The sequence below is a fragment of the Bombina bombina genome, chromosome 1 (genome assembly GCF_027579735.1).
Source record: "Bombina bombina isolate aBomBom1 chromosome 1, aBomBom1.pri, whole genome shotgun sequence".
Lineage (NCBI taxonomy): Eukaryota > Metazoa > Chordata > Amphibia > Anura > Bombinatoridae > Bombina > Bombina bombina.
Genome location: NC_069499.1, coordinates 1,361,952,194 through 1,361,979,978, shown reverse-complemented (window position 1 = coordinate 1,361,979,978; position 27,785 = coordinate 1,361,952,194). Strand labels below are relative to the sequence as shown.

The 27,785-nt window shown below is 37.5% G+C and overlaps 1 protein-coding gene across 1 annotated transcript in view; it reads left to right on the top strand.

Moving 5' to 3' along the window:
- LOC128650117 (unconventional myosin-Ie) overlaps window positions 1–27,785 on the top strand; it is an 84,945-nt gene that overhangs the window by 52,192 nt on the left and 4,968 nt on the right. The window contains exons 3-24 of the mRNA XM_053703812.1: window positions 2,938–3,027; window positions 4,241–4,335; window positions 5,651–5,738; window positions 6,154–6,243; window positions 6,415–6,546; window positions 7,013–7,147; window positions 11,382–11,514; window positions 11,895–12,091; window positions 12,470–12,550; window positions 12,654–12,740; window positions 13,001–13,087; window positions 13,915–14,082; window positions 14,293–14,378; window positions 14,730–14,811; window positions 15,659–15,765; window positions 16,329–16,427; window positions 19,200–19,344; window positions 22,577–22,691; window positions 22,962–23,131; window positions 23,239–23,384; window positions 25,123–25,269; window positions 26,627–26,784. Of these exons, the coding sequence (XP_053559787.1) occupies window positions 2,938–3,027; window positions 4,241–4,335; window positions 5,651–5,738; window positions 6,154–6,243; window positions 6,415–6,546; window positions 7,013–7,147; window positions 11,382–11,514; window positions 11,895–12,091; window positions 12,470–12,550; window positions 12,654–12,740; window positions 13,001–13,087; window positions 13,915–14,082; window positions 14,293–14,378; window positions 14,730–14,811; window positions 15,659–15,765; window positions 16,329–16,427; window positions 19,200–19,344; window positions 22,577–22,691; window positions 22,962–23,131; window positions 23,239–23,384; window positions 25,123–25,269; window positions 26,627–26,784 (2,638 nt within the window). The remainder of the gene's footprint in view (window positions 1–2,937; window positions 3,028–4,240; window positions 4,336–5,650; window positions 5,739–6,153; window positions 6,244–6,414; window positions 6,547–7,012; window positions 7,148–11,381; window positions 11,515–11,894; window positions 12,092–12,469; window positions 12,551–12,653; window positions 12,741–13,000; window positions 13,088–13,914; window positions 14,083–14,292; window positions 14,379–14,729; window positions 14,812–15,658; window positions 15,766–16,328; window positions 16,428–19,199; window positions 19,345–22,576; window positions 22,692–22,961; window positions 23,132–23,238; window positions 23,385–25,122; window positions 25,270–26,626; window positions 26,785–27,785) is intronic.

Genomic DNA, 27,785 nt, shown 5'->3' with positions numbered 1-27,785 from the left:
AGCGCTCAAGGAACCTGGATTGGTCACTTCTCATCACACAAGAGAGCTAATAGCTCTGTGATTGGTCAATCACAGGTCATATGACACCGTGACATTTTCTCTGAAGGAGTAACGGATGATACTTCAAACACAGAACCGCATCGAAGGTATTCCTAACTGTAAGTACTAATAGCGGTTTAAGAGACATTGTTACAAACTGCATTTGGAACAAGTGCTGCCAAATAATAACCTCAGACGAGAAACGCCTTACAATTTTAACCAGAATAATATAAAGGATAGTTAACGCCACCAAATATATATCTGGGACACTTGCCAGTTATCATTGTTTAAGAGACCTTGTTCCCAATAATTAAATCTGGCTGTCAATCTCACAGTAAATATTTAAGAGACATTGTTTCAAATATTTACTCGTTACCTTCTCGTGGAATACAATGGTATCTGTCTATATAGAGCTCTATGTTATTATTCATTTAGAATAGTGAATGATGTATGTGATATGTGTTTTTTTCAGTCATTTTTAAGGATCCTTTTTAAACAGATACCGGTATCTACTATTTTTAGTATATTTTATATTGTTCATTTTTAAATAGTCTGTAATAAATTAATATATCACGTTTTTCCCTATTTGTCAATATTTAATCTGTTTGATATTATTCTCCAAACCTGCATTTTTTGTGTCTATGCACAAATTAAGCTACCTCCTATTGCTATATAAATACTGTTGTTTATATTACAAATACTTTTTGGGAAATTTGTAATTTAGAGGTTAGCTGAGTTTGGTCTAATTTATCAGGGAACACCAATATCTTTATTTCTATAGTTTTTGTAGATCTTTTATAGGGCCACATGCAGAACGCTACTTAGCGAGATAAAGAGCTCTCACGTTACAATTTGTCTTACTACATTTTTTTTTAAGGACAGCGCATTACTGGTGATACTTCTAAGATAATCTCACCAGTGACCAGACCAGAGAGCTATAGAGCCAGATCAGATATGGTTTTTCACGCTTACCCTCACAGGGGCTGCCGCGGTGGAATTATTGTAAAAAAAGGGGGCAGTCCCTGCGAGTGGCGAGATGGCTCCTATATAAAGTAACGAAGCTCCCTGGAAAGGGAAACTTCGCTCAATAGAGTGAAGTTAGTAGGGAGCAGGGGGGTTAATTAAAATTAAATCACGCAGCCAATATAATCACGAAAAAAGAAAAGCTTGTCACCTACAGAATTACACTGGGATCTAAGAGACAATTTCATATATGCCCCATGAACTCCCATTTTCAGCCCATTTTTCGCATAAATAATTAAGATTTGTATTTTGTACTTATAAGTATTAATTCTATGTTTTTTTGTTTGCACATCCAGAGTACTTAAAGGGACAGTCTAGGCCAAAATAAACTTTCATGATTCAGATAGAGCATGTAGTTTTAAACAATTTTCCAATTTACTTTTATCACTAATTTTGCTTTGTTCTCTTGGTATTCTTAGTTGAAAGCTTAACCTAGGAGTTTCATATGCTAATTTCTTAGACCTTGAAGCCCACCTCTTTCAGATGGCATTTTAACAGTTTTTTCACCACTAGAGGGTGTTAGTTCACGTATTTCATATAGATAACACTGCTCATGCACGAGAAGTTATCTGGGAGCAGGCACTGATTGGCTAGACTGCAAGTCTGTCAAAAGAACTGAAAAAAGGGGCAGTTTGCAGAGGCTTAGATACAAGATAATCACAGAGGTTAAAAGTATATTATTATAACTGTGTTAGTTATGCAAAACTGGGAAATGGGTAATAAAGGGATTATCTATCTTTTAAAACAATAAAAATTCTGGTGTAGACTGTCCCTTTAAATTACGATGTACACTGAGCATATTTAATACGATTTATTCCTCTGTAATTTACATGCACATTTTTATATTTTTGATAAAATGCGATTTCTGGTGAAGAACTTTTAAGATTTTGTATTTTTCCTGTGTATTTTTATGTGAATGGTTTAATTTGTTTTGTATGATTTTATTGTGCACTTTTGTAATGTATGCGTCTCCTTCCCTTACAAAAATGCAGTACATACCTCTTAGCGAGACACCCTGTTTAGGGTAAACAGTGGCTTTATTGAATTCCACCAGGGAAATGGATGGGCTGGTGAGCATTCTTATAGAATCTCACGAGCCCAGAGAGCTTTGGAAAATCGGCCCCATAGTCTCAGACATGTACAAGTTTAAAGGGACAGTGAAGTCAAAATTAAACTTTCATGATTCAGATAGGGCAAGCAATTTTAAACAACGTTTACAATTTACTTTTGTTATCAAATTTGCTTTGTTCTCTTGGTATTCTTTGTAAAAAGCTCAACCTAGGTAGGCTCACAGGCTGTTTTCTAAGCCCTTAAAGGCCGCCTCTTATTCTAAGTGCATTTTATTAGCTTTTCGCCACTAGACAGTGCTAATCCATGTGTGCCATATAGGTAACATTGTTTTCATTTCCATGGAGTTATGCAGGAGTTAGCACTGACTAAAATGCAAGTTTGTAAATAGCACTGAGCTAAGGGGCAGTCTGCAGAGGCTTAGATACAAGGTAATCACAGAGGTAAAAGGTATATTAATATAACAGTGTTGGTTATGCAAAACTAGGGAATGGATAATAAAGGGATTATCTATCTTTTTAAATAATACATTTCAAGTAGACTGTCGCTTTAAGCAAAGCATGCGAGTACCTTGGGCTGAAACTAGAAACTCCTGTGTGTCCGTAGCAGCTAAATTAACAGAAATCAATAACTGATCATTACTTTCTTCCTTAACCACGATAGCGAGATACGTAACACTACGATACACGTAATGTTTATTCACTGTCAGGACACAGCGCTAAGTTAAACATGATGAGTCTGTTTCATATCCAGCAGTTTCTCTGCCTTGTTAATCAGTGACCACATTATCTCCTTAACCCTTTTCAGACATACATAGGTCCTGTGCTGATCTCTGTTAACCCTTTCAAGCAGCTACCTTATTTTACTGAGCGTGAGATTGAAATGTATCAAGGAGCGGTGAGTTTTTATGAGCTCTAATTAAAGGTCTATACTGGGCCAAGTCAGTAATTTATCTTATCCCAATAGATTGCAAACATTTCTTTTTCCATCTAAATGATAGCTGATTTAAACAAAGGGTAAATTGTGTTCCCAAATAGAAGTAGAGATTCCATCCTGTGTAATAAGTATAAAAATGCAATGGAAAGGTGATGCACTTTCACGGCTTATTAATTAAAAAAAACAAAACAAAAACATTTTGCAAAAATGTTTTGCATGGAGCCTTGAAGCATGTAAGTATTCCGTCTGAGGAAAGTAAGAGGATTATGGGAAGGTATGATAGGTAGTAAATGCAGCTGGGGCTGGCCAGGAAGTGAGTCACTGCCTGCAGGCCCACACCTTGTGTATACATGCTGCAGGTGCTGTTTACTGATTGGCTACTGCTCATGTGACCATCCAGTCTTTGCTATTTTAATGCTGGAATCATTTGTGCTCTATGCTGCAGCTTCATGGCCAACTTTAATATGGCAGCCTGTTACAGGTTGGCTCCACAAATCTTGTTGAGACCAGTAAATGTTTTAAAGATATGTGCAGTTAAATAATAATAACAAAATTGATGGAAAATTTAAAAAAATATTTATAAAAACGTGTAAAATATATTATTTACAGAGTTATAACTATGTACAAGTCTCTTATAAAATTATATTTATGGAACCTGGCTATTTAAAACAAATGCATTTAATGTGACTGTTGCACACACGTTATTTTGTATTATTCATTTCACCATACATTTGCAATTCTTTCTAAACGTCAGTTTTACATATAGTTGAGGCAATGTTTTGTATAGCTAATTTGCATACATTGCCCATAACTCTCTGCTTCAGTTTTGTTTTGTGTTATGTGGAAAATGTGCAGATGGGCTATACAATGATCTTTTGTGTCATATATAGTTTGTAATATTCAGCAGCTTTGAGACCATGTGTTGTGGCAAATCTTTTTTTATTTATAAACATTTAAACTTGCAATAACAAGATAACAGAAGTTTACATTTTTACTTTACTTTGTTTGAGCGCACATTTTTAAAAGTTTACTGTGTTTTAGTTCTAGCAAATTTATGAAGTCCCACGGTGTATAATAAATACAACAGACTATCTGGTCACTTTGTTGAGACTGTTGTTGCATAAAAATGTTCAGGTCCTCGTGCGAATCTAATGCTCTTCCCCTCTGCCTACAGGCGCAGTATGAAAACCCACCTCACATCTATGCACTAGCAGATACAATGTACAGGAATATGTTAATAGATGGGGAAAACCAATGTGTTATTATCAGGTGAGACAAGTCCAACTTGTGTTTGCCAGCAGGTACCAAGCTGGGGGGTCTTACTGTGCATATATTTGTATATAATTTACTTAGAAGTGTGTGTACGTATTAGGAGATGTATGTTTTGTGTGTATATATTATACATACACAAACACAAGTGAATTATGTGTGCAGGCGAACAGAACTATTTCTAACATATATTTTAAAGGGATAGTCAACACAAAATGTTGTATTGTTTAAAAAGATAGATAATGCCTTTACTACCCATTCCCCATGGTTATATTAATATACTTTGTAACCTTTAAACCTCTAAATTTCTGTCTGTTTCAAAGCCACTAAAGACAGCCCCCTGATCACATGCTTTTTTATTAGCTTTTCACAACAGGGGAGTGCTAGTTCTTGTGAGCCATATAGATAAAATTGGGCTCACGTCTGTGGGTTGTGCGCAACGCTGCACTAATTGGCTTAAAGGGACATTATACACATTTTTTCTTTGCATAAATGTTTTGTAGATGATCTATTTATATAGCCCATAAAGGTTTTTTTTTTTTTTAAATAAATGTATAGTTTTGCTTATTTTTAAATAAATAACATTGCTCTGATTTTCAGACTCCTAACCAAGCCCCAAAGTTTTATATGAATACCGTCAGCTACCTTCTCCAGCTTGCTCCTGTTTGTGTAAAGGGTCTTTTCATATGCAAAAGAGGGGGGAGGGTCTTATTTGCCACTTGCAGTGGGCTTTCCAGCTCCCTTTTCAACAGAGCCAAACTGACAGCTTCTAAGTAAGTTTTTAAACCGTTTTATACTGGATTTTTTTTTTTATATATATATCCGTATCTGTGCATCTTATTCTTTATAGTAGTGTCTATTACATGCAGTTATATGAAAATGAATGTATACTGTCCCTTTAAATGCAAGTCAATAGATAATAAATGTTATGTGATCTGGGGGCTGTCAGAAGATGCTTAGATACAAGGTAATAACAGACATAAAAAGTGTTTTAATATAACCATGTTTTCTGTGGAAAACTGGTTAATGGGTAATAAAGGGATTATCTATCTTTTTAAACTATACAATTTTTTGAGTTGGCTGTCCCTTTAAGTAAAAGTGTATGTATGTATTAGGAGATGTAAGTTTGAGTGTGGGTAATTTTATTTATATAAACGCAAGTGTATCGTGCACTTGAGAAAAAAGTGTGCTGGCAAACGGAAATATTTCTAGCATAATATGTGTGAATGATAAGAGTATCTTACATCTAATAGTGCATTATCCTTCTGGCAAGCAAGCTAATGCGTATTTATATTGACAAATGCATCTTTTGCAGTGGAGAAAGTGGAGCTGGGAAGACAGTAGCTGCTAAATATATCATGGGATATGTCTCCAAGGTGTCTGGAGGTGGTCCCAAAGTGCAGGTAGGATACCTCACTATACGAGTATTGAGTGGGAGGACCAAACCTATTGCATGAGTACAAAAGCTTTTATACTACTATGATGTTTGGTTTCATTGGCGCAATTTTTAGTGCTGAGAGCTTTAATAGTTGATATGTAATGTATTATGAATTTCAATGAAAAAGGAATCTTATTTCTTTGATACTTCTTTACATTTTAAAAGAAGGTACCCTGGGCACTACAGAGACTATAGCATATTAACACCAATATGGGACACACTAACAAAGGGGTTCATTACCCTGGTATAGAGTAATAGATCAGCTGTAGTTGGCTGCAGCTATTTCATGTATTGTAATATTTGTGTGCCTTATAGCACGCTGGTGATTGTGTTTTTCAGTGCCATTCTTTATAACTGTCTATCTTCCCTTTCCCCTCCAGCATGTGAAGGATATTATTCTGAAATCCAACCCACTACTCGAGGCATTTGGAAATGCAAAAACTGTTCGAAACAACAATTCAAGTCGATTTGTGAGTGTTTAGTTTTTACCAGTTACCATTTTCTAAATGATATTGAGCATAGACTTACTTAGTGGCAATATAATGTGTTTGTAGTTATGTTCTTCTTCTTTAGATTATTAAACCCATTTTGTGCTGTTCAATAAAGATAAATAAAGATAAAAGTTGTTCTTCTCGCTTCAGGGTAAGTACTTTGAGATTCAGTTCAGCCGTGGAGGAGAGCCGGATGGGGGAAGGATCTCCAACTTCCTTCTGGAGAAATCTCGTGTTGTTAGTCAGAATGCAGGAGAGAGAAGCTTCCATATCTTCTATCAGGTAAATGTTATCATCCACTGAGGGGGGTTATGGATGAGGAAAGAAGGACTAAACGAATAGGAGGAAAGGAGGAAGTAAATTGAGGCAGAAAAATAAGAGCAAAAGAGAAATAAGATGGAGAGGAAACAGGGATTCGGCAAGGACTGTGAGGCGATAAAGGTGTAGTTCAGGGATGAGACTGGAGATTAGATGGCGGGATGGGGAAGTAGAAGGGAGGGTAAAAGGATGATTGAGATGGAGATGGAGGATAGGAGGAATTATGCTGACTGCTCAAAGGGGTAGAGGGTTAGTGAAGGAATTACAGTAACGGAAAGTATATGTAGAAAAGGATAGTGCATGAGAACAAGATAGGAGAATGATGCATTATGGAAGGGGGTTGCAGAATTGTTGAGAAGATGAGAAATGGAGGAACAGGTAATGTATGTTCTATTCTGACTGTTGTGTGTATGTGTCGTTTGCATTTTAGCTACTGGAAGGTGCCACCTCTGAGGACAGGGAGAATCTAGGAATCACTTCTCCAGATTATTACACTTACCTTAACCAGTCTGGTGTGTATCTCGTGGAGGATGTCAGTGACAAGAAAGAGTTTTCAGAGACTATGGTGAGTGTGATATGAGGGGTTAATAACATCCCTGTGGATTTGTCTTTTTATTTATTTATTTGTTTGGCTCCTTTGGTAAAGATTTATTGATTTCCCCTCATAATCCTGTCCCTGAATTCCATATCCTTTTATCCTATTCCCTCTTCATCCCTCATCCACTAGTTCATCGTCATTGTTCCTCTTCATTGCCTTCTTCCACACCTCTGCCTTTCTTTCTCAACACTCTCCTAATCACTCTCCTTTCATCTCCTCATCCCCCACACCCACTCCTTCCTCCAACCGTCAGGCATTGTGGCAGAGAGAATGAGTAGAAATGTGTTGCTTATCATTGACTCACTAGAAATAAGCTGTACAGAACAGAATGGATATTTTGAATGGTGGAAGAATCTCTTTAAACATCACAGAAAATATATCTTTCTATGTTTAGCTTTAATGTAGGGCAGTGTCGTATTCTGGTCATCAAAGGCCGTAAACAGTCCTGAAAATTCAGGATCTACATGATGATTAAGCCACATACAAAGAGGTAATCAAAAAATCTGGCCTGTATGTAACCTTAAAAGGGACACTGCACTATAAAATTAGTTTTCCTTAATGAGTTCCAAATTACTTGTTATACCTACTGCAGATCATGAAATATATGGGAAACTGTTCCTTGATGTTTATTTTTAGATTTGAAATAGCTGATGTTGATAATTAATGTCATCACATGCCCATATAAATCAGCTAAGCCTGCAGATAAAGCCGACCTGATCATACTATCTATCTAAACACACAGCCTAATAGTTAGGTATTGAAATTCTAAATATAAGAAGGGTTAGGAGGGTGGGAAACATTTGAGGACCACAAGGGTGAAAATTATGTCAGGTAGAGTTAGATGAGGGCAATTATTAGGTAAGTGGAATTCATTTGTTATTGAGTTGGGTGATAGGGTTCCTTACACAAAAATGTATTTACAGAGCGTTTAAAGGAGGACAGATTTGGTGAAAGTCTAGAAAAAATGGAGAAGGCGCCACATAACGTAATTCTGCAGGATATACCATACAATCATATGCTGAATAGTATACACTTACATTTGGTGTAGCACTGTAATGTAGTGCAAACTGGGCAGACCGGATACTTAGAGTTGTCCGGCAAAACTCTCTCCTTTTGATGCAGGAACACAAAGTGTGAAAGTGACTCTTCACTCACAGTAACAGGGAAGATTAGACGGCCTCCTTACTGCTATAAACCAACCAGTGGTGGAAAGGTCACTCCATACATTAAAAAGTAGCAAAAGTGTTTTATTAAACACCAAGATGCATAGCAACGCGTTTATTAATATTACTATTGTTTCATCAGGCTGATACAAACATTTGATACTTGCTACATTAAATACAAATGTGCAACCAATAGTAAGGTTGCTAAAATCGCCCCCCCCCCTCAAAGTCACATGACCTCACAGGAGTAACGTGTTACACAATTAAAATTTGATCATGAACATTTACATTTTTGTAAAACAGTCATTGGATGGCAAAAGATCAAAATAAATCTACATCGATAAACATCTGATTCTACAATTTTATATTCAAAAACTAAATTGCAATCATACATAGCAAGCTACATCTTTATATGAATCAGCTGGAAGGTGTGTATACTACGGATACCTCCTATTGGCTAATTGTATTTTTATTGTATTATTTTTGTGTTTCTTACTATTTGAAAAGCATCTACAATCAGCCAATATAATGATATGATTGGTAAGTCACATAATTATAATACCAAAGCCTAGTACTCCGTATTACAAGGGTTTCTAAGAATCAATTAAACATCCGCCAGTAGACATGCACTAAATTCTTGGAGGTCGCTGTACTTCTGAGAATCAAGTTTGTTATATCAAATATGGGATCTTTTTTTACTGGCTTTGGTATTATAATTATGTGACTTACCAATCATATCATTATATTAGCTGATTGTAGACTCTTTTCAAATAGTAAGAAAAACAAAAATAATACAATAAAAATACAATTAGCCAATAGGAGGTATCCGTAGCATACACACCTTCCAGCTGATTTGTATAAAGATGTAGCTTTGTTATGTATGATTGCAATTTAGTTTTTGAATATAAAATTGTAGAATCAGATGTTTATCGATGTAGATTTATTTTGAACTTTTGCCATCCAATGACTGTTTTTAAAAAAAAATGTAAATGTTCATGATCAAATTTTAATTTTGTAACACGCTACTCCTGTAAGTGGTGTTCCTGCATCAAGAGAAGAGAGTTTTTTGCCGGACAACTCTAAGGATCCGCTATGTGGCGCCTTCTCCATTTTTTCTAGAATTTCTTTGAAGTAGATGGCCTAATACTCTGAGGAGAGCTGCCTATTTGTATATTTCAACACAAGAACTTATTGGACTTTATATGTTTGAACTGTATGTGTATGGCACTATATATGTGTTTTTTCACAAATTGCAGTAGGGTTTATTAATATAACACTTGCTATTACATATATTTGTTTTTTTTATATATATTTATTATTTTCAACTATAGTGAAAGTGCCCCAATTTACACCTGTGAGTGTTATTTCTGTCTTTTGGTGAAAGTCTGACGTCGCAAGGAAGTGCATTCCAGTGGGTTGGTACCGCACATGAGAAGTCCTGCAGTCTAGTGTGGGTAAAGGTTATGATAGAAGATGCAAGGAGCAGGTCATTATTGGACCTTAGGGGGCAGGTGGGAGTATATTTGTTGATTAGTGAGGACAGGTAGTGGGAAGCGTTGTTGGTAAGCACTTTGTAGGTCAGGCTGCTGTGAATGGGGAGCCAGTGAAGGGACTCACAGAGAGGTGCAACAGAGCGGCGGGAAAGGTTATTAGCCTATCAAAGGCATTTAGTTTGGATTAAAAGGGGGAGAGGCGGGAGAGATGATGACCAGTTAGTAGGTCTTTGTAGTAGTCAAGTCTGGAAATTACCAGGGAGTGTATTAGTTGCCTAGTGGTGTCAGCGCTCAGAAACGGATGGATTTTGGAGATATTGTGTAGTGGTTGCAGCCGGATGAAGAGAGGAATTGGATGTGAGGGATGAAGGACAGATTGGAGTTGTGTAACTCCAAGGCAACAGACCTGTGGTGATGGGACGATAGTAATGCTGCCAACAGTAATAGAAAAGTCTAAAATTGAGGCAGAGCTAAGGGGGGTTATATGTGGTGGTTTCAACAGTCAAAACTATCTAGCCCAAATAACAAAATTAAGGTAAAGGAGTGGCCTAAACATAATTAAATAAACTCCAGCAGGTAGAATGGACCATTGGGAGCACCTTTTTGCTTTGTTTTGAGCACCCTGGCTGATAAAGATACAGAGGATATAGAATTTCCATACATACTTGGTTTACACTTTCATTTTAGTTTTGTACATCCTTTTCTATCAAATTTATTTTGTTTTCTATAATGAGACAATATTGGTTCTTTATTGTATATAGTGAATTTAAAGGGACAGTCTAATCAAAAATAAACTTTCATGATTCAGATAGGGCATGTAATTTTAAACAACTTTCCAATTTACTTGTCGAAGACTAAACCTAGGTTGGCTTATATGTTGATTTCTAAGCCCTTGAAGGCCACCTCTTATTTTATTGGCTTTTCACAGCTAGACAGAGTGTGACATATAGATAACATTGTTTATGCATGAGTCAGCACTGAAATGCAAGTTTGTAAAAAGCTCTAAGATAAATTCTTAGTTAAAAACTAAACCCAGGTCAGCTCATATGCTAATTTTAAGCCCTTCTAGGCCGCCTCTTATCTGAATGCATTTGACATTTTTTCACAGCTAGCGGGCATTAGACAATGTGTGCCATTTAGATAACATTGTGCTCACGCACGTGGAGTTACTTATGAGAGGGCACTGATTGGCTAAAATGCAAGTCTGTCAAAAGAACTGAAATAAGGAGGCAGTCTGCAGAGTCTTAGATACAAAGTAATCACAGAGGTAAAAAGTGTATTAATATAACGGTGTTGGTTATGCAAAAACTGGGGAATGGGTAATAAAGGGATTATCTATCTTTTTAAATAATAACATTTTTGGAGTAGACTGTCCCTTTAATTTAAATCCACATATGTGCACTCAGACAAACATTATCATAAAAAATGAAATATAACAAAGCTGTTTCAGAATCCAAACCATATCAACTGACTTTTGATTGGTTGCCCTCTCTTTAACTGTGTTATTAGTTTTGTCCAAATCTTTTTCTTTTCTGACATGATCAGGCTGCAATGGATGTGGTGGGAATCCCAATTGAGGCACAGGCCTCTGTGCTGCAGATAGTGGCTGGAATCCTTCACATGGGCAACGTCTCATTCAAAGAGAGCGGGAACTATGCAGTGGTGGAGAGTTCAGATTGTGAGTGATGGTTAAGTGTTCAAAGGGAATGGGAGATGATCAGGAGTGTGGGATATAAAGGGTGTCTCTCTTTTATCTTCATTCATTTTTCACAATATTATACAAATAACAAATAACCAATTTAAACAGGGGCGGTAAGATAATGGAAAAGAAATAACCCTCATCTCTTGCGTCAATGAAAAATAGCATCATTCCAACAATCAGAAAATAATTATGTAATTCTAAAAATATTGAGGTTTCTCAATGTAAGGAGAAATTTTTCTAATGCTTATACAAAAAAATGTCTTTGGGAAGAAGAATGGGGGAGATTAAATGAAATGGGGCAAAGGGCAATACAAACCTGCACACACAAACTCCTCCCTATCTCTCCCTTTGTCTAGTCCTGGCGTTTCCCTCCTACCTCCTTGGCATTGACGCGACTCGACTTCAGGAAAAGTTGACCAGCCGTAAAATGGACAGTAAATGGGGTGGGAAGTCGGAAGTCATTGATGTTACCTTGAATGCTGAGCAGGCCTGTTTCACCCGTGATGCCCTTGCCAAAGCACTATACACTCGTCTATTCGACTACCTGGTAGAGGTAAAAAAATATATATATTTATATATGATAATACTGGAGACAAAATAATAGTTTGCAGTTGGTTTTCCCAGTGCAGTACCTTGTATGTCCATTGCGTAAACTAACAGGAGGTTCGGCTAGCTCTATCTGCGTCTGATCCAGTGTTCAATCTACTACCTCATGCACCTACTGTCATCTTTCAATCACTTTGACTTTCCTTCTTTTTTCGTCTGAGGTTACTAAAGTAAATGCCTGGGTTAACATATGAGAACTTTTTTTTTTTTAGGCATGTTCCTCCAACTTATCAGTAGTCGTTCTGATTTTCTCTAATATATTCAACCTGCTTTTACCAAGCCTTTCACTAACCTTGCGAATTGTCTAATTGTCTTTCCTTGTCAGGCAGTTAATAAAGCGATGAGAAAAGATACAGAGGAATATAATATTGGAGTCCTGGATATTTATGGCTTTGAGATTTTCCAAGTAAGTCTGCCAGTGTATATCCCATGTATGTGTATTTGGTGAGTGTATGGAGGGGTCACGGCAAAGGAACATAAAAGATAAAAAATTATATTTTCACCTGCAGAAAAATGGTTTTGAGCAATTCTGCATCAACTTTGTGAATGAAAAGCTGCAGCAAATCTTTATCGAGCTCACATTAAAAGCTGAACAGGTAAGAACAGTTTGTGTCTCCTGATGCTTTTTTGTCTCTATATGATGGTTTACTTACATTTTTTATCTTTCAGTCCCAGACTGTAAATCTCTTTTTCTTTGTCTCTCCCATCGTTCTCTGTTTTGTATTCTCTCCCCATTTCTCCTTCCCCCCTCTCTGTGTTTCTCTTCTTTCTTCATTGCTTTGAGTTTCTAACAGTGACTTTTTCTGATTCTTGCATCTTTGAGCACTGCCCATTATCCAATATTTGTCTCTTGCAGGATGAATATGTACAGGAAGGAATCAGATGGAGCCCAATTGAATATTTTAACAATAAAATAGTGTGCGACCTTATTGAGAACAAGCTGGTAAGTTGAAGAGGGAATTGCATGCGTTAGTACTGATTAGCGAGGATGTTCCTCAATTAGAACTGGCCAGGTGGACTGTGCACTGGTCATGGATTAATACAGGAAATAATACTAGTCTGTAGCGAGTAATTTTGTTATTAATGGATAAGTAATAGAATTATGGCTGAGAAGGAGGTCAGTATGTGAGTTAAAGGGATAATAAACACTTTTAGATGTAAAATAAAATGCTCAATTATGTACAGTAAAACAACTTTGCGTTATACTTTCATTGTGTACTGTGCTCCCTTTTCCTGTAATTTAAATATGAACATTGTGGATTTTCCAGTCCTCAAAACTGATAGAGCATATAGCAGGCTTCACTAGTCTAAGATTGCCACGTATCTGTCCCTAATTTGCGTTTTGTTTTGTCTTACCTTCTCTGCTGAAGCCAAACAATCAATATTTTGTTAACACAATGATAGTGACATCTCCAGGCTCAAGTCCAGATTGGCTGCTCCAAATAAGGAAAGTGGATGGAGTTTGACACAAACACATGAATTTGCAATTTAGTCAGTACATGCATTTATAGTCATGAGATTGATTAAGTAGTAGGCACTAGGCACATACATCAGAGTTCATTAAATGGCTGAGTTCTTAGATTTATGGCGATGGAATAGCTTTAAAGCATAAATTCTTGGATTTTAAACTTGTCAGGTGCTCAGCACATAACAGGTAACTTCTTGCATTAGGATTGTTCAAGTGTAGGATCAGTGCTCTAATTTGGACTGAGGTTATTTTTGTCAGTGGCTCAGCAAGGTCTTTATTGCAGTAAATGTGTTTTTCCCCAGAGCCCACCAGGTATAATGAGCATTTTGGATGATGTTTGTGCCACAATGCATGCCAAGGGGGAAGGAGCAGATCAGACGCTGCTGCAAAAACTACAGAGCGCTATTGCCAGCCATGAGCATTTCAGCAGCTGGAATAAAGGCTTTGTCATTCACCACTATGCTGGAGCGGTAAAGAGTGGGGAAACCTGGTTTTGTGAGGGCATCAAAATGGATAGCATGTGTGTGCAGTGGGCTATATTAAATGGGCAGGGACTGTATTGTGGGTGTGTATGTTGTGTTAATGGGCTCAGCCTGGATGTGAGATGCTGCAATAGTAAGAAGTTTGAGGAAAATTCAGGAGAGCTAGATATGAAACTTTCTCGCTCTTCCCACATTCAGGTCTCATATGATGTCAATGGATTCTGTGAACGTAATCGGGATGTTTTGTTCACGGATCTGATTGAGTTGATGCAGAGCAGTGAAATGTAAGTCACATATTCCACAATATGCACACATAGATCTGTACTCCTGTCATCTGATCATAAACGCCCATTATTAAAAGGACATGAGATACTAAATAAATGCTACTTATAATAATGCACAGCAACGAATAGCCTGAGAATTATATGCAGATATAGTTGTTTAAAGTGTTAGTTTGAAAATTAAAGAAATAAGGGAAAAGTTTTAAGCTGTATAAATTAGTTGGCGCCACCATGTTATAACCCAAGTTTTGCAATTTTTAAAAAGCTCTTAGGTTACCTATTCTGCATGAGGCTAGTGGGTTACCGTATTTAATTACCCTTTATTGGCTACTTATTGCTAATTTCTTCCTACAGACCTTTCATCAGAGAACGATTCCCAGAAAATCTCAATGCTGAGAAAAAAGGAAGGCCTACCACAGCCAGTAGCAAGATCAAGGTTTGATACCTTATAGGAATATTTGTGTTACTCTGGTACATGCATGTGTGCACAACCCTAACATTCCTTTATGGCTCCTGTCTGTATGTTGGGAAGAAAATTATGGATTTAATGGGACTGCTAAGGAATTGCACTAAGGTCCAGTCCACAGTAGTTATGTGCAAAATTTGTTATACAGATATCAATTTGTCAAATGAATTCCAAATATGGCCGCAGGTAGCAGCGTTCGGCTATTTTTGGCGTCGGATATATTAGTGTTAAGGTGCAACACACAAAGATCTGTGCAAATCCATAGCTGCTTTTAGGTGGTTATGCTGAAAATATCAGTGGTGACATTTTTTTAAAATTTGAGGAATATCTTATACAACATATTTTTATGTTAAAACGTTGTAGAATGGGGGTGACCTATTAAATGAAAATTAATGTAAAAATTAAACTTTCATGATTCAGATAAAGCATGCAGCTTTAAGAGACTTTCCAATCTGTTTCCATTATCAAATGATGAGGTCTTTTTATATGCACACTTTCTGAGGCACCAGCTGATGCTGAGCATGCATGTGCACATTGTATACGTATGAGTCTGTCACATGATACAGGGGGACGGCAAATTTAAGTAAATTTAGAAATTTGTCAGAAAAAAATCTATTGCTCATTTAAAATTTAAGAGTAAGTGGTTTTGCAGTCTTTGTATTGTTTAGTTATGCAATTATACTGTATATAATGGGTCTTTAATATGCTAATCTGAATGTAATTATTTAATTGATGCATTTTAATTCAGTGTAGTGTGTTTTTGTAGTATCTTCATTTCTAGTTATGTTGGCTTATCTGATCCTTTTCTATATTGCAGAAACAAGCCAATGATCTAGTGCAGACTCTAATGAAATGTACCCCCCATTACATCCGCTGCATTAAGCCTAATGAGTCCAAGAAACCACGAGACTGGGAGGAGAGCAGGTACAAGGCTGGGGTAACAATGTTCTTGCTATCAAGAGGGGATAACCATTTAAAGGATGGAATGGTTAGCTGGAATCATTGGGGTTACTGCGTAAGGGTTAGTGGAAGAAGGACAATGTCAAAATCTGTCTGTAAATGTAGTAAAATAGAATAGTCTTCCAGTGGTAATGGTAGGGAGTAAGCATGGATTATAAGTAGGCTAGATGGACTTAGTTATATGCATCTCCATTTATAATCTTTCTATTTGATGCAGGGTTGGAAGGAGGAGAATAAAATTGCAAGGAACAGTATAGATCTCGGCTTTATAATTCAAGATAACAAAGTTGTGATAAAGTGTACAGTCTGCAAGGGCCTAGAGAATACTGGAGAGAAACCTACTTGGATGCATAATACTGGAGAGAGGAACCTACATAAATACTAATCTGTGGCTAGATATTGTGATAGGTGTAACGGTGGTGTAAAATGCTAATAGCCATTTATTAGAGCAATGAGAGGGTAGGTTATTTGGAGTAGCTTAGCAAAAAGATACAGTCTGTTTATTATCTTCTCATGCTCTCCCCAAGGGTGAAACATCAGGTGGAATATCTAGGTCTCCGAGAGAATATTCGTGTGCGCCGAGCAGGATATGCTTACCGCAGGGTCTTCAGAAAGTTTCTGCAACGGTATGTTGAGAACGTGTGAAAGAATGTGGGATGAATATGAAGGTATTAGGGTGTAAGGTGCGAGTAGGGATGTTCTACATTTAAAAGAGATGTTACTGCCATGTTTGTATGTGCATAATGTATAATATAAGCAATATTTGTTAAGCATTTAAGGTTCTTTTTCAGATAGTAAAATATGTGTGAATTGCTAGCAGACATATACCCCTTGCACAGCCTGTTGAGGAGCCTTGTGTGTTTATCTTTTATGGGGTTCAGTTAGGAGTAGATAACATGAGCTCCTGTCTAGATAGATGTTGGAGGGAATGTGGGGAGAGAGGTACCATATTACATATTTGGTGGAATTGTCTGTTGAAAGAAAACTATTGGGACTTGCACGTTTGCTTAACTGCTCTAAACCTAAATCTTCAATGATCTATCTTTTAAATCCCAAAGTGAAGTTACAATGCAAGTTCAGTTTTTAGTGCTTTTCAAAATACCAGTGAATTCAGCAACACAACTGATCCCAAGATATTGGAAAAAATCCCCAACTCCACCTTTACTAGATTGGATAAATCTTGTTACTTTAATTGTGCAATTAAAACAGATTCACAATGCCTATGAAGGGAGACAGGATTTATTTGCGACTTTGGAATCATTCTGGAATTTAGATAAAGTTAAAGAGTTACTGGAAAGGGTGATTTAATTTTATCAATAGCGCTTTATCTACTGTACACAATTGTCACTGATTGGGTCACCATATACCATTTTGGGACATTTTGTATCCTTAAAGGGACAGTATACTATAAAATTGTTTCCCTCGCTGTGTTTCCAATTACTTTTTTTACCAGCTGCAGAGTATAAAATGTATGAGATTTGCTTTTTTAAGGCTTATTTGTGTATATAATTTAGCTGATATTGTGTTTTGAAGCCACAACCTAATAAAATGGGTTGAGCTTGTAGGTATAATCAGATCTCATTACAGTATCACATTGTGTAAATATACCTGCTTCTTTATCTTATATCTGTCCATAAACCAATCACCAATTGAGAGAACAATGGAAATTTAACATTTTATTAACCATATCTCTTCTATAACCCACTGGGAGTGTAATTTCTTCTACCGGCTGTGTTAACACAGCTTGGCCTTGAGACCAAAAACTTTCAGGATGGGTGGGGATACCACAGGCTAAACAAACTATTTCAAATGCCAATATAAGGGTAATGGAAATACTTGTAAACAATTTAATACACTTCAGCAGATAAAGTGGATCATTGGGAACAAATTTAAGGGGAGAACATTTTTTAGTAAACTGTCGCTTTAATAAGGGAATAGATCATACTACACAAAGGACTCTTGCTGGGGGTCTGTCAAACAGTCCATTGCTGTGTGGTTTAAGTTAAATTTAGACTATAAAGTCACTAAAATATTTATATAAATAGTTTTTTTTTTCTTCTTCTTTCAATAGAATCAACTTCAATCTTATAATTTTATACTTAAAGGGACATAAACCCCCCAAAAATTTCTTTCATATTTCAAATAGATCATGACATTTTAAACAATTTTCCAATTTACACCAATTATCTAATTTGTTTGATTATCTTGATATCCTTAGTTGAAATTGCTACCTAGGTAGACTCAGGAGGTTGCTGCACATATATTCCTATTGTCATTGACTTTCAGTAATGCATTGCTGCTTCTTCAACAAAGGATACCAAGAGAATGAAAAAAATTAGATAATAGAAGTAAGTTGGAAAGTTGTTTAAAATTGAGTTCTCTGTCTGAATCAGGAAATACAATTTTGGGGTTTTATGTTTCTTTACATTTTAGATAGTGGGATAATGGTAATTCTGATTCAATCTATTGTATTTTCCTCTTTCTTATTGTGTACATTTTAAAAACCCAATAAAAAATGACCTCTGCACTGTCACTGTATTGCATGTTGCATTTTCCACATTATTCAGCATTAAGAGCACATTAAATTATAGTGTGCAGCTGCACGCACATTACAGCAAAATGGTAAAATACACACTTAAATCATTCATATGCATTTAAAAAGCAGGGTGCAAGATAATAAATTGACCCTTTTTGGCAGCATATTTTCACAGCTAATGGTCATTTGAACTCAGATCAGGTCTGAGGTTTCTCCAACCACAGATGCCTAGTAATTATATATTTAGTGAGAGCATACAAATGCATACTTGTTCAGTGGTAAGCAGAAGTGGCTTCCAATATCTACAACGCTGCATGCAATACATCTCTTGCCTCACCTCTAAATAATCTCCTAGCCACCTCCTTTGCTGTACTTCTGATCTGAGTCTCCCGGTCAGCTCTTTATCACATCCTATATGGTCTCATAACTTCTCTCATTCTGCACCTATCCTGTGGATCTCTATTTCTCTATATGTATAGGTTTGCAGAATCAAGGTTATAAAAAACCTGATGTTAATCAAAATAATAAAAATGCAGCTATAATTTGAGTTCAAGAGATAATTCTTTATTAAACCCTGATTTAAATATGGATTGAAAATTAGGTTTGCATTATGCTGTAGAGCTGGTTTTCTATCATTTGTAGAACTTCTTTATAATTTAGTGTAGGATTGTAACGTGAGAAGCAGAGGCATTTCTTCTTAAATTAGAAGTGAATCTAGGGATGTGTGTCACATATTGTGTGCATGCCTGTTTCAGTGCATATGTAACATACTGTATTTGTACGAGTCATCATGTCCTATATACAGTCACAATGTAATGTATATTGTGAATAGCTTGTTTTATGTGTGCTGCACCCTTGCTAGGTATGCTATTTTGACCCGGGAAACTTGGCCTGAATGGAAAGGAGATGAAAAGAAAGGGGTGCTGCATCTCCTTAGTTCAGTGAACATGGATGCGGACCAATACCAGCTCGGCAAAACCAAAGTATTCATCAAAGCACCAGAGTCTGTGAGTATCAAGGAGAAATGCACTGTTTGTAAGTATGGTTTGCAAAGTTGCAGGCAACAGGGCTGTTAGGCTAGGTGCCCAGCTGTAATGATACCTGACGGCACTTATGGTCAGGTGCCTGGCAGCAATGCTGGTTATTAGGTAATGGTACCTGACATTACTGCTGGGTATTATGGTCAGGTGCCTGGCAGCAATGCTGGTTATTAGGTAATGGTACCTGACATTACTGCTGGGTATTATGGTCAGGTGTCTGGCAGCAATGCTGGTTATTAGGTAATGGTACCTGACATTACTGCTGGGTATTATGGTCAGGTGTCTGGCAGCAATGCTGGTTATTAGGTAATGGTACCTGACATTACTGCTGGGTATTATGGTCAGGTGCCTGGCAGCAATGCTGGTTATTAGGTAATGGTACCTGACATTACTGCTGGGTATTATGGTCAGGTGCCTGGCAGCAATGCTGGTTATTAGGTAATGGTACCTGACATTACTGCTGGGTATTATGGTCAGGTGCCTGGCAGCAATGCTGGTTATTAGGTAATGGTACCTGACATTACTGCTGGGTATTATGGACAGGTGCCTGGCAGCAATGCTGGTTATTAGGTAATGGTACCTGACATTACTGCTGGGTATTATGGTTAGGTGCCTGGCAGCAATGCTGGTTATTAGGTAATGCTACCTGACATTAATGATGGGTATTATGGTCAGGTGCCTGGCAGCAATGCTGGTTATTAGGTAATGGTACCTGACATTACTGCTGGGTATTATGGTTAGGTGCCTGGCAGCAATGCTGGTTATTAGGTAATGGTACCTGACATCAATGATGGGTATTATGGTCAGGTGCCTGGCAGCAATGCTGGTTATTAGGTAATGGTACCTGACATCAATGATGGGTATTATGGTCAGGTGCCTGGCAGCAATGCTGGTTATTAGGTAATGGTACCTGACATTACTGCTGGGTATTATGGTCAGGTGCCTGGCAGCAATGCTGGTTATTAGGTAATGGTACCTGACATTACTGCTGGGTATTATGGACAGGTGCCTGGCAGCAATGCTGGTTATTAGGTAATGGTACCTGACATTACTGCTGGGTATTATGGTCAGGTGTCTGGCAGAAATGCTGGTTATTAGGTAATGGTACCTGACATTACTGCTGGGTATTATGGTCAGGTGTCTGGCAGAAATGCTGGTTATTAGGTAATGGTACTACCTGACATTACTGCTGGGTATTATGGACAGGTGCCTGGCAGCAATGCTGGTTATTAGGTAATGGTACCTGACATTACTGCTGGGTATTATGGTCAGGTGCCTGGCAGCAATGCTGGTTATTAGGTAATGGTACCTGACATTACTGCTGGGTATTATGGTCAGGTGCCTGGCAGCAATGCTGGTTATTAGGTAATGGTACCTGACATTACTGCTGGGTATTATGGTCAGGTGTCTGGCAGCAATGCTGGTTATTAGGTAATGGTACCTGACATTACTGCTGGGTATTATGGTCAGGTGTCTGGCAGCAATGCTGGTTATTAGGTAATGGTACCTGACATTACTGCTGGGTATTATGGTCAGGTGCCTGGCAGCAATGCTGGTTATTAGGTAATGGTACCTGACATTACTGCTGGGTATTATGGTCAGGTGCCTGGCAGCAATGCTGGTTATTAGGTAATGGTACCTGACATTACTGCTGGGTATTATGGTCAGGTGCCTGGCAGCAATGCTGGTTATTAGGTAATGGTACCTGACATTACTGCTGGGTATTATGGACAGGTGCCTGGCAGCAATGCTGGTTATTAGGTAATGGTACCTGACATTACTGCTGGGTATTATGGTTAGGTGCCTGGCAGCAATGCTGGTTATTAGGTAATGGTACCTGACATTAATGATGGGTATTATGGTCAGGTGCCTGGCAGCAATGCTGGTTATTAGGTAATGGTACCTGACATTACTGCTGGGTATTATGGTTAGGTGCCTGGCAGCAATGCTGGTTATTAGGTAATGGTACCTGACATCAATGATGGTTATTATGGTCAGGTGCCTGGCAGCAATGCTGGTTATTAGGTAATGGTACCTGACATCAATGATGGGTATTATGGTCAGGTGCCTGGCAGCAATGCTGGTTATTAGGTAATGATACCTGACATTACTGCTGGGTATTATGGTCAGGTGCCTGGCAGCAATGCTGGTTATTAGGTAATGGTACCTGACATTACTGCTGGGTATTATGGTCAGGTGCCTGGCAGCAATGCTGGTTATTAGGTAATGGTACCTGACATTACTGCTGGGTATTATGGACAGGTGCCTGGCAGCAATGCTGGTTATTAGGTAATGGTACCTGACATTACTGCTGGGTATTATGGTCAGGTGTCTGGCAGAAATGCTGGTTATTAGGTAATGGTACCTGACATTACTGCTGGGTATTATGGTCAGGTGTCTGGCAGAAATGCTGGTTATTAGGTAATGGTACTACCTGACATTACTGCTGGGTATTATGGACAGGTGCCTGGCAGCAATGCTGGTTATTAGGTAATGGTACCTGACATTACTGCTGGGTATTATGGTCAGGTGTCTGGCAGAATTGCTGGTTATTAGGTAATGGTACCTGACATTACTGCTGGGTATTATGGTCAGGTGTCTGGCAGAAATGCTGGTTATTAGGTAATGGTACTACCTGCTAGGACATCAATGCTAGGTGCTGGGTATTAGGAGAAGGTTCCTTACAAATTATTTGACATTATGAGCACTGATGGAAATTCGTAGATATAAGTGGGTAGGTATTAGTGGAATGCTCCATTTATTACAGCTGGTTATTAATGAGTAGGTTCATGGCTGTACTCCTTGGTATAAGGGTGTTTACTGGCCACACTGCTTTTTATAAATTGAGTAAGTGGCACCACTCATTGGTAAAGGGGGTGATATTGGCAGTACTTTTCAGTATAAGGAGGGTTTACTGCCTGCACTGCTTGGTTTAAGGAGGGGTTTTATTGAAAACTGTGGAGGATTAAGGGGCGGCTCCTAGCAGCACCGTTGTGTATAAGGAAGATGTTAATATTGTATTTTTGTCTCTGTATTTTCTGGTGGGTATTATGGACAGGTAGTAGTTAAGAGGTTCCCTGTTACATGGCTGGTCTTTGCAGGTTATTCCTGGCAGCAAGGGTAGTTAATACATAGAAACGCAGCTATGTATTATATATAAATAAGAATAATCCACGCTAACACGTGTCTCTGCTTGCAGCTCTTTTTGCTGGAGGAGATGCGGGAGAGGAGATATGATGGCTTTGCGCGAGTCATTCAAAAGGCATGGCGCAAACATACAGCTGTGCGAAAGTACATCCGCATGAGGGAGGAAGGTAAGTCATTTTGTGCTGAGGAATGATAGTTATAGAGACAGTAGAACCTAGTGGAGAAAAGCAGTGTTGGGAATCGTGAACCCTGATAAAGAAATCACTAGGTGTAAAAGCATAGGTAGCGTACCGTGGAGGATTAAATTACTATCATTGTTACGCATATACGAGTAGTGGAGCTTGGGGTGTGTCATTTTATTGTTTGCATATTTATGGATGATGAGCCAGAAGACACAGAGCAGAACAATGACCAGTTGTCCTTATTTCCTTCTCCAGCCTCAAACATTGTCCTAAACAAAAAAGAAAGACGAAGAAATAGCATCAACCGCAACTTTGTGGGAGATTATATTGGGATGGATGGGCGCCCTGAACTCAGACAATTTGTGGGGCGCAGGGAGAGGATAGATTTTGCAGATACAGTGTTGAAATATGACCGCCGGTTCAAGGTAAGAAGTTAGATTGTGTGGAAGAATTTCTCAATAGTTTTATACCTGTTTCCCTAAGTCTGCAATGATGTAAAACAGACATTATCAGTCATATTTTTTCCTCACAGACATTAAAGCGAGACTTAATTCTGACCCCCAAGTTATTGTATTTGATTGGTCGGGAGAAGGTGAAGCAAGGGCCAGAAAAAGGTCAGATCAAGGAGGTGCTAAAGAGGAAGATTGAGCTGCAGAACATCCAGTCTGTGTCTATGAGGTGAGTGCCCATGTAAAAAGCTCTCATATGAAGGAGATGTGCAACGGCTGGGTGAAGATAAATTAAGAAATATAAAAAGAAACTTGATATTATTAAGTAATAGCTGTGAGTGAAGGAACCTCATGACACAAGCAAACCTTCACTGACGCTTGTTGTTCTCATGTTAGCTAATCCTTTTCATTTGGTCTACTATACCTTGTGCATACCTATTCCTTAAGCCTTCAGTTTAGTAGTGAACTGTGCTGCATGGAGTCGGTGGAAAAAAGCGCCATTATTTTACTCAGTGGAGCAGTGTAAATGATTTAAGGTGAAACTCTCTATAGTTTGTTAAAGCATGGAATCTTTGCATTACTAATCTTAGGTAGCTGTGTTTAACTTAAAGGGACAGTCAACACCAGAATTTTTGTTGTTTAAAAAGACAGATAATCCCTTTATTACCCATTTCCCAGTCTTGCATAACCAATACAGTTATAATAATACATGTTTTATCTCTGTAATTACCTTGTATCTAAGCCCCTGCAAACTGCCCCCTTATTTTCAGTTCTTTTGACAGACTTGCATTTTAGTCGATCAGTGCAGACTCCTAGGTAACTTCATGTGCGTGAGCTCAATGTTATCTATATGACACACATGAACTAACGCCCTGTAGTGGTGAAAAGCTGTTGAAATGCATTCAGATTAGAGGCGGCCTTCAAGGTCTAAGAAATTAGCATATGAGCCTACCTAGGTTTAGCTTTCAACTAAGAATACCAAGAGAACAAAGCAAAATTGGTGATAAAAGTAAATTGGAAAGTTGTTTAAAGTAAATTACATGCCCTATTTGAATCATGAAAGTTTATTTTGGACTTGACTGCCCCTTTAAATAGTAAGTTCTATTATCATTATAGATAAAGGGTGTTATTACTTTATAACACAAATATCAAGGATAAGATGTAAGTTACTAGTTTATCTATTATCTTTGTAGTGTAGTAATGTAGTAGCTGACAACAGTGTTTTCTTTGCTCACAGTGGATGTTAATTTACTAAAAAGGACAGGCTGCGCAGGCTAAGAGAGAGTATCAAACCCACTCTAAAATCACACTCTAGGGACAGTCTTGTCAAAATTAAACTTGTAGGGCGTGCAATTTTAAACAACTTTCCAAGTTACTTTTATCATCAAATTTGCTTTGGTCTCTTGGTGCTCTTTGTTGAATGCTAAACCTAGGTAGGCTCATATGCTAATTTCTAAGCCCTTGAGGGCCAGTCTGCAGAGGCTTAAAAACAATAATCACAGAGTTAAAAAGTGTATTAATACATAAGTGTTTGTTATGCAAAACTGGGGAATGGTGGGTTATAAAGGTATTTATCTTTTTAATCAGTAAACATTTTCAAGTAGACTGTCCCTTTTAAATTAGTGTTCTTCAGCTTTTCACATCTCAGAGTAGTAACATTAGCTTGATAGCCGTGTTCATGTGCTTAATCTCAAATGCTAAACTTGATATAAAACAAGATAGCAGATAATTATAATGTAATGCTTCTGACTAACTAGTCGTGATTGAATGTTTAGCTAAGCAGATTATTTATAGTTAATAATAAACTATAAGCTCATATCAGAGATCCATAGTAACACCTTTACGAAGCTGCATGTCCAAACTGAATCCTGAGGCATTACATTTCATACTAATCTGTCTGTCTATCTAATGACCCACTGCCTTGGTCTGTTTAAAACACATCATACAACCATTCCTTTCTTTCTCAGTACTTTGCAGGATGATTTCCTTATTGTACACGAATCACAATATGACAGTGTCCTGGAATCCGTATTTAAGACAGAATTTCTCAGTCTTTTGTACAAAAGATTTGAGGAAAGAACACAGAAGAAATTACCACTGAAATTCAACAACCAGTAAGAGGCTTGTATACATTTTTGCTATCTCTGTCTATATGGGTAGTGGATATATGGAATAGAATGCCAGAATATTAATTTACTTCCTACAGGTTTGTAATAATAATTGCTGGGAAATAAAAAAATAAAAAAAGGCTAGACTAGACAAATTAAGAAAAAAAATATTTAAATGGGCACGTTACTTATATGCAAAATTACTTAACGTGAAGAAGTGTATATGTATGTATGTATATGTAATATATATATATATATATATATATATATATATATATATATATATATATATATATATATATATATATATATATATATAAGCTCACTTGTAAATATCACATTAACATCTCTATATATAGATATTTTGCCTCTAAAATTCCTCAGCTCACAATAGTAAGTGCTCTGTAAGCAGTTATCATTTTGATACTTTTTTTTTTTTTTTTTTAACTACCATCTGGATGGTGAAAATAACAAAAGTTATTCAGCATCATCAGTGTTGCGTTCACACTTTGTTTTACTGGGATCTTGTAGGATTTCACTTAAAATGTCTCAAGATTTCATAGTAAATTTCCTAATAAAGTATCTTTCACCACTGGGGAATTTTTGAGGTAAAATATAAATATATTTGTTTTACATAGAGATGTCCATGTGATATTTTGTAGTCCACTATCTATGGATAATGCTGTATAACTAATATCAATTACTGCATTACTTGCTCTCTTTATTTACTGACTACTAGACTAGAGGGCATAAGTAATTTAGCTCTCTTTATTTACTGACTGCTAGACTAGAGGGCATAAGTAATTTAGCTCTCTTTATTTACTGACTACTAGACTAGAGGGCATAAGTAATTTAGCTCTCTTTATTTACGGACTGCTAGACTAGAGGGCATAAGTAATTTAGCTCTCTTTATTTACGGACTGCTAGACTAGAGGGCATAAGTAATTTAGCTCTCTTTATTTACGGACTGCTAGACTAGAGGGCATAAGTAATTTAGCTCTCTTTATTTACGGACTGCTAGACTAGAGGGCATAAGTAATTTAGCTCTCTTTATTTACGGACTGCTAGACTAGAGGGCATAAGTAATTTAGCTCTCTTTATTTACGGACTGCTAGACTAGAGGGCATAAGTAATTTAGCTCTCTTTATTTACGGACTGCTAGACTAGAGGGCATAAGTAATTTAGCTCTCTTTATTTACGGACTACTAGACTAGAGAGCATAAGTAATTTAGCTCTCTTTATTTACTGACTGCTAGACTAGAGGGCATAAGTAATTTAGCTTCCGCATGCAGAAAAAGAACCTATGTCCTCTAGATGGCGCTATAAAACACGTTCCCACCAACACCTGCCTTTTGTGTCTCAGGTTGGAGTTTAAGGTGAAGAAAGAAGGCTGGTCACCATGGGGGGCTGCAGGGACTCGGCAGATCCAGTTCCAGACAGGATTGGGAGATATGGCGCTAACGAAGATAAATGGGAAGGTGTTGATTGTATCAGTGGGACCTGGACTTCCCAAAAACTCACGTGAGCATGACACAGAGACATTATACAGCTGCAAAAGACTGGAGGATATTACACAGCACTCAGTCTTGTTATACACTTAATCTCATGGTTTTATTACTTAACCCCTTTGCCCAAAATACCCTGTACTATAGCGTTTTTAGCATTTTTGTTATCAATCTATTTAAATGGAAATAGAGCTTTGTTTTATTTATTTTTTTATTTACCCATCAAGACTATGTATTTTCTTTTAGTAGACAACCCAAGGTGTTGATCTAGGCCCAATTTGGTATATTTAATGCCACTTTTTCACCCCCATATGCAATGCGGTCCCTTTTGTTCAGAAATAGCAGGCATGCATGGCTTTGCAATTCGTTTTTGGCAATTAGAAGGTCACTAATTGCAACTGCGCACAACATTTCTGAAATTCCCGGTAGTGAAGGGGTTAATTAGTTAGCTGGTAAGGGTAATAGTATTTTAATGCAGGGATTACCTTCCCACCTTCCTGATCCCTCACAAACAGCTCTCTGCCCCCACACTCCTGACACCATTTTAAGTACTGGCAGACAGTCTGCCTGTATGAAGTTTTAGGTGTTTTTTTTGTTTAAATAATTTTATTTAATGATTTTCTGCAGTGTAGGTTCAACCCTTACCCTCCAACCTCTGCCAGTACCTAGTTTATGGTTTGTTTCTTAGATTTATTTTATTTATTTTTTAAATTATGTAGTGTAGTGGTCCAAAAATCTTTTCTGTAGTGTAAGGCCACTCCCTCTCCCTCTGTGCCACCCTCCTTCCCTCTCACACCTCTCACCAGCATTGAAGAAGATTGTTGCAGACGATGACACAGACCATATGGTAACGGAGCACCGGGTCGTGTTGCTAATTACTCAAAACTATTTGTTTAACCCCCACAAAAGGGTTAAATAGTCACATTTGCTGAGCCAATCAGGAGCAGCATATGTGCATAGCCATTAATCATTGTCCGTGTTCTTCGAGTTTGCAGTGTATTGCTAATGCATAGCTCA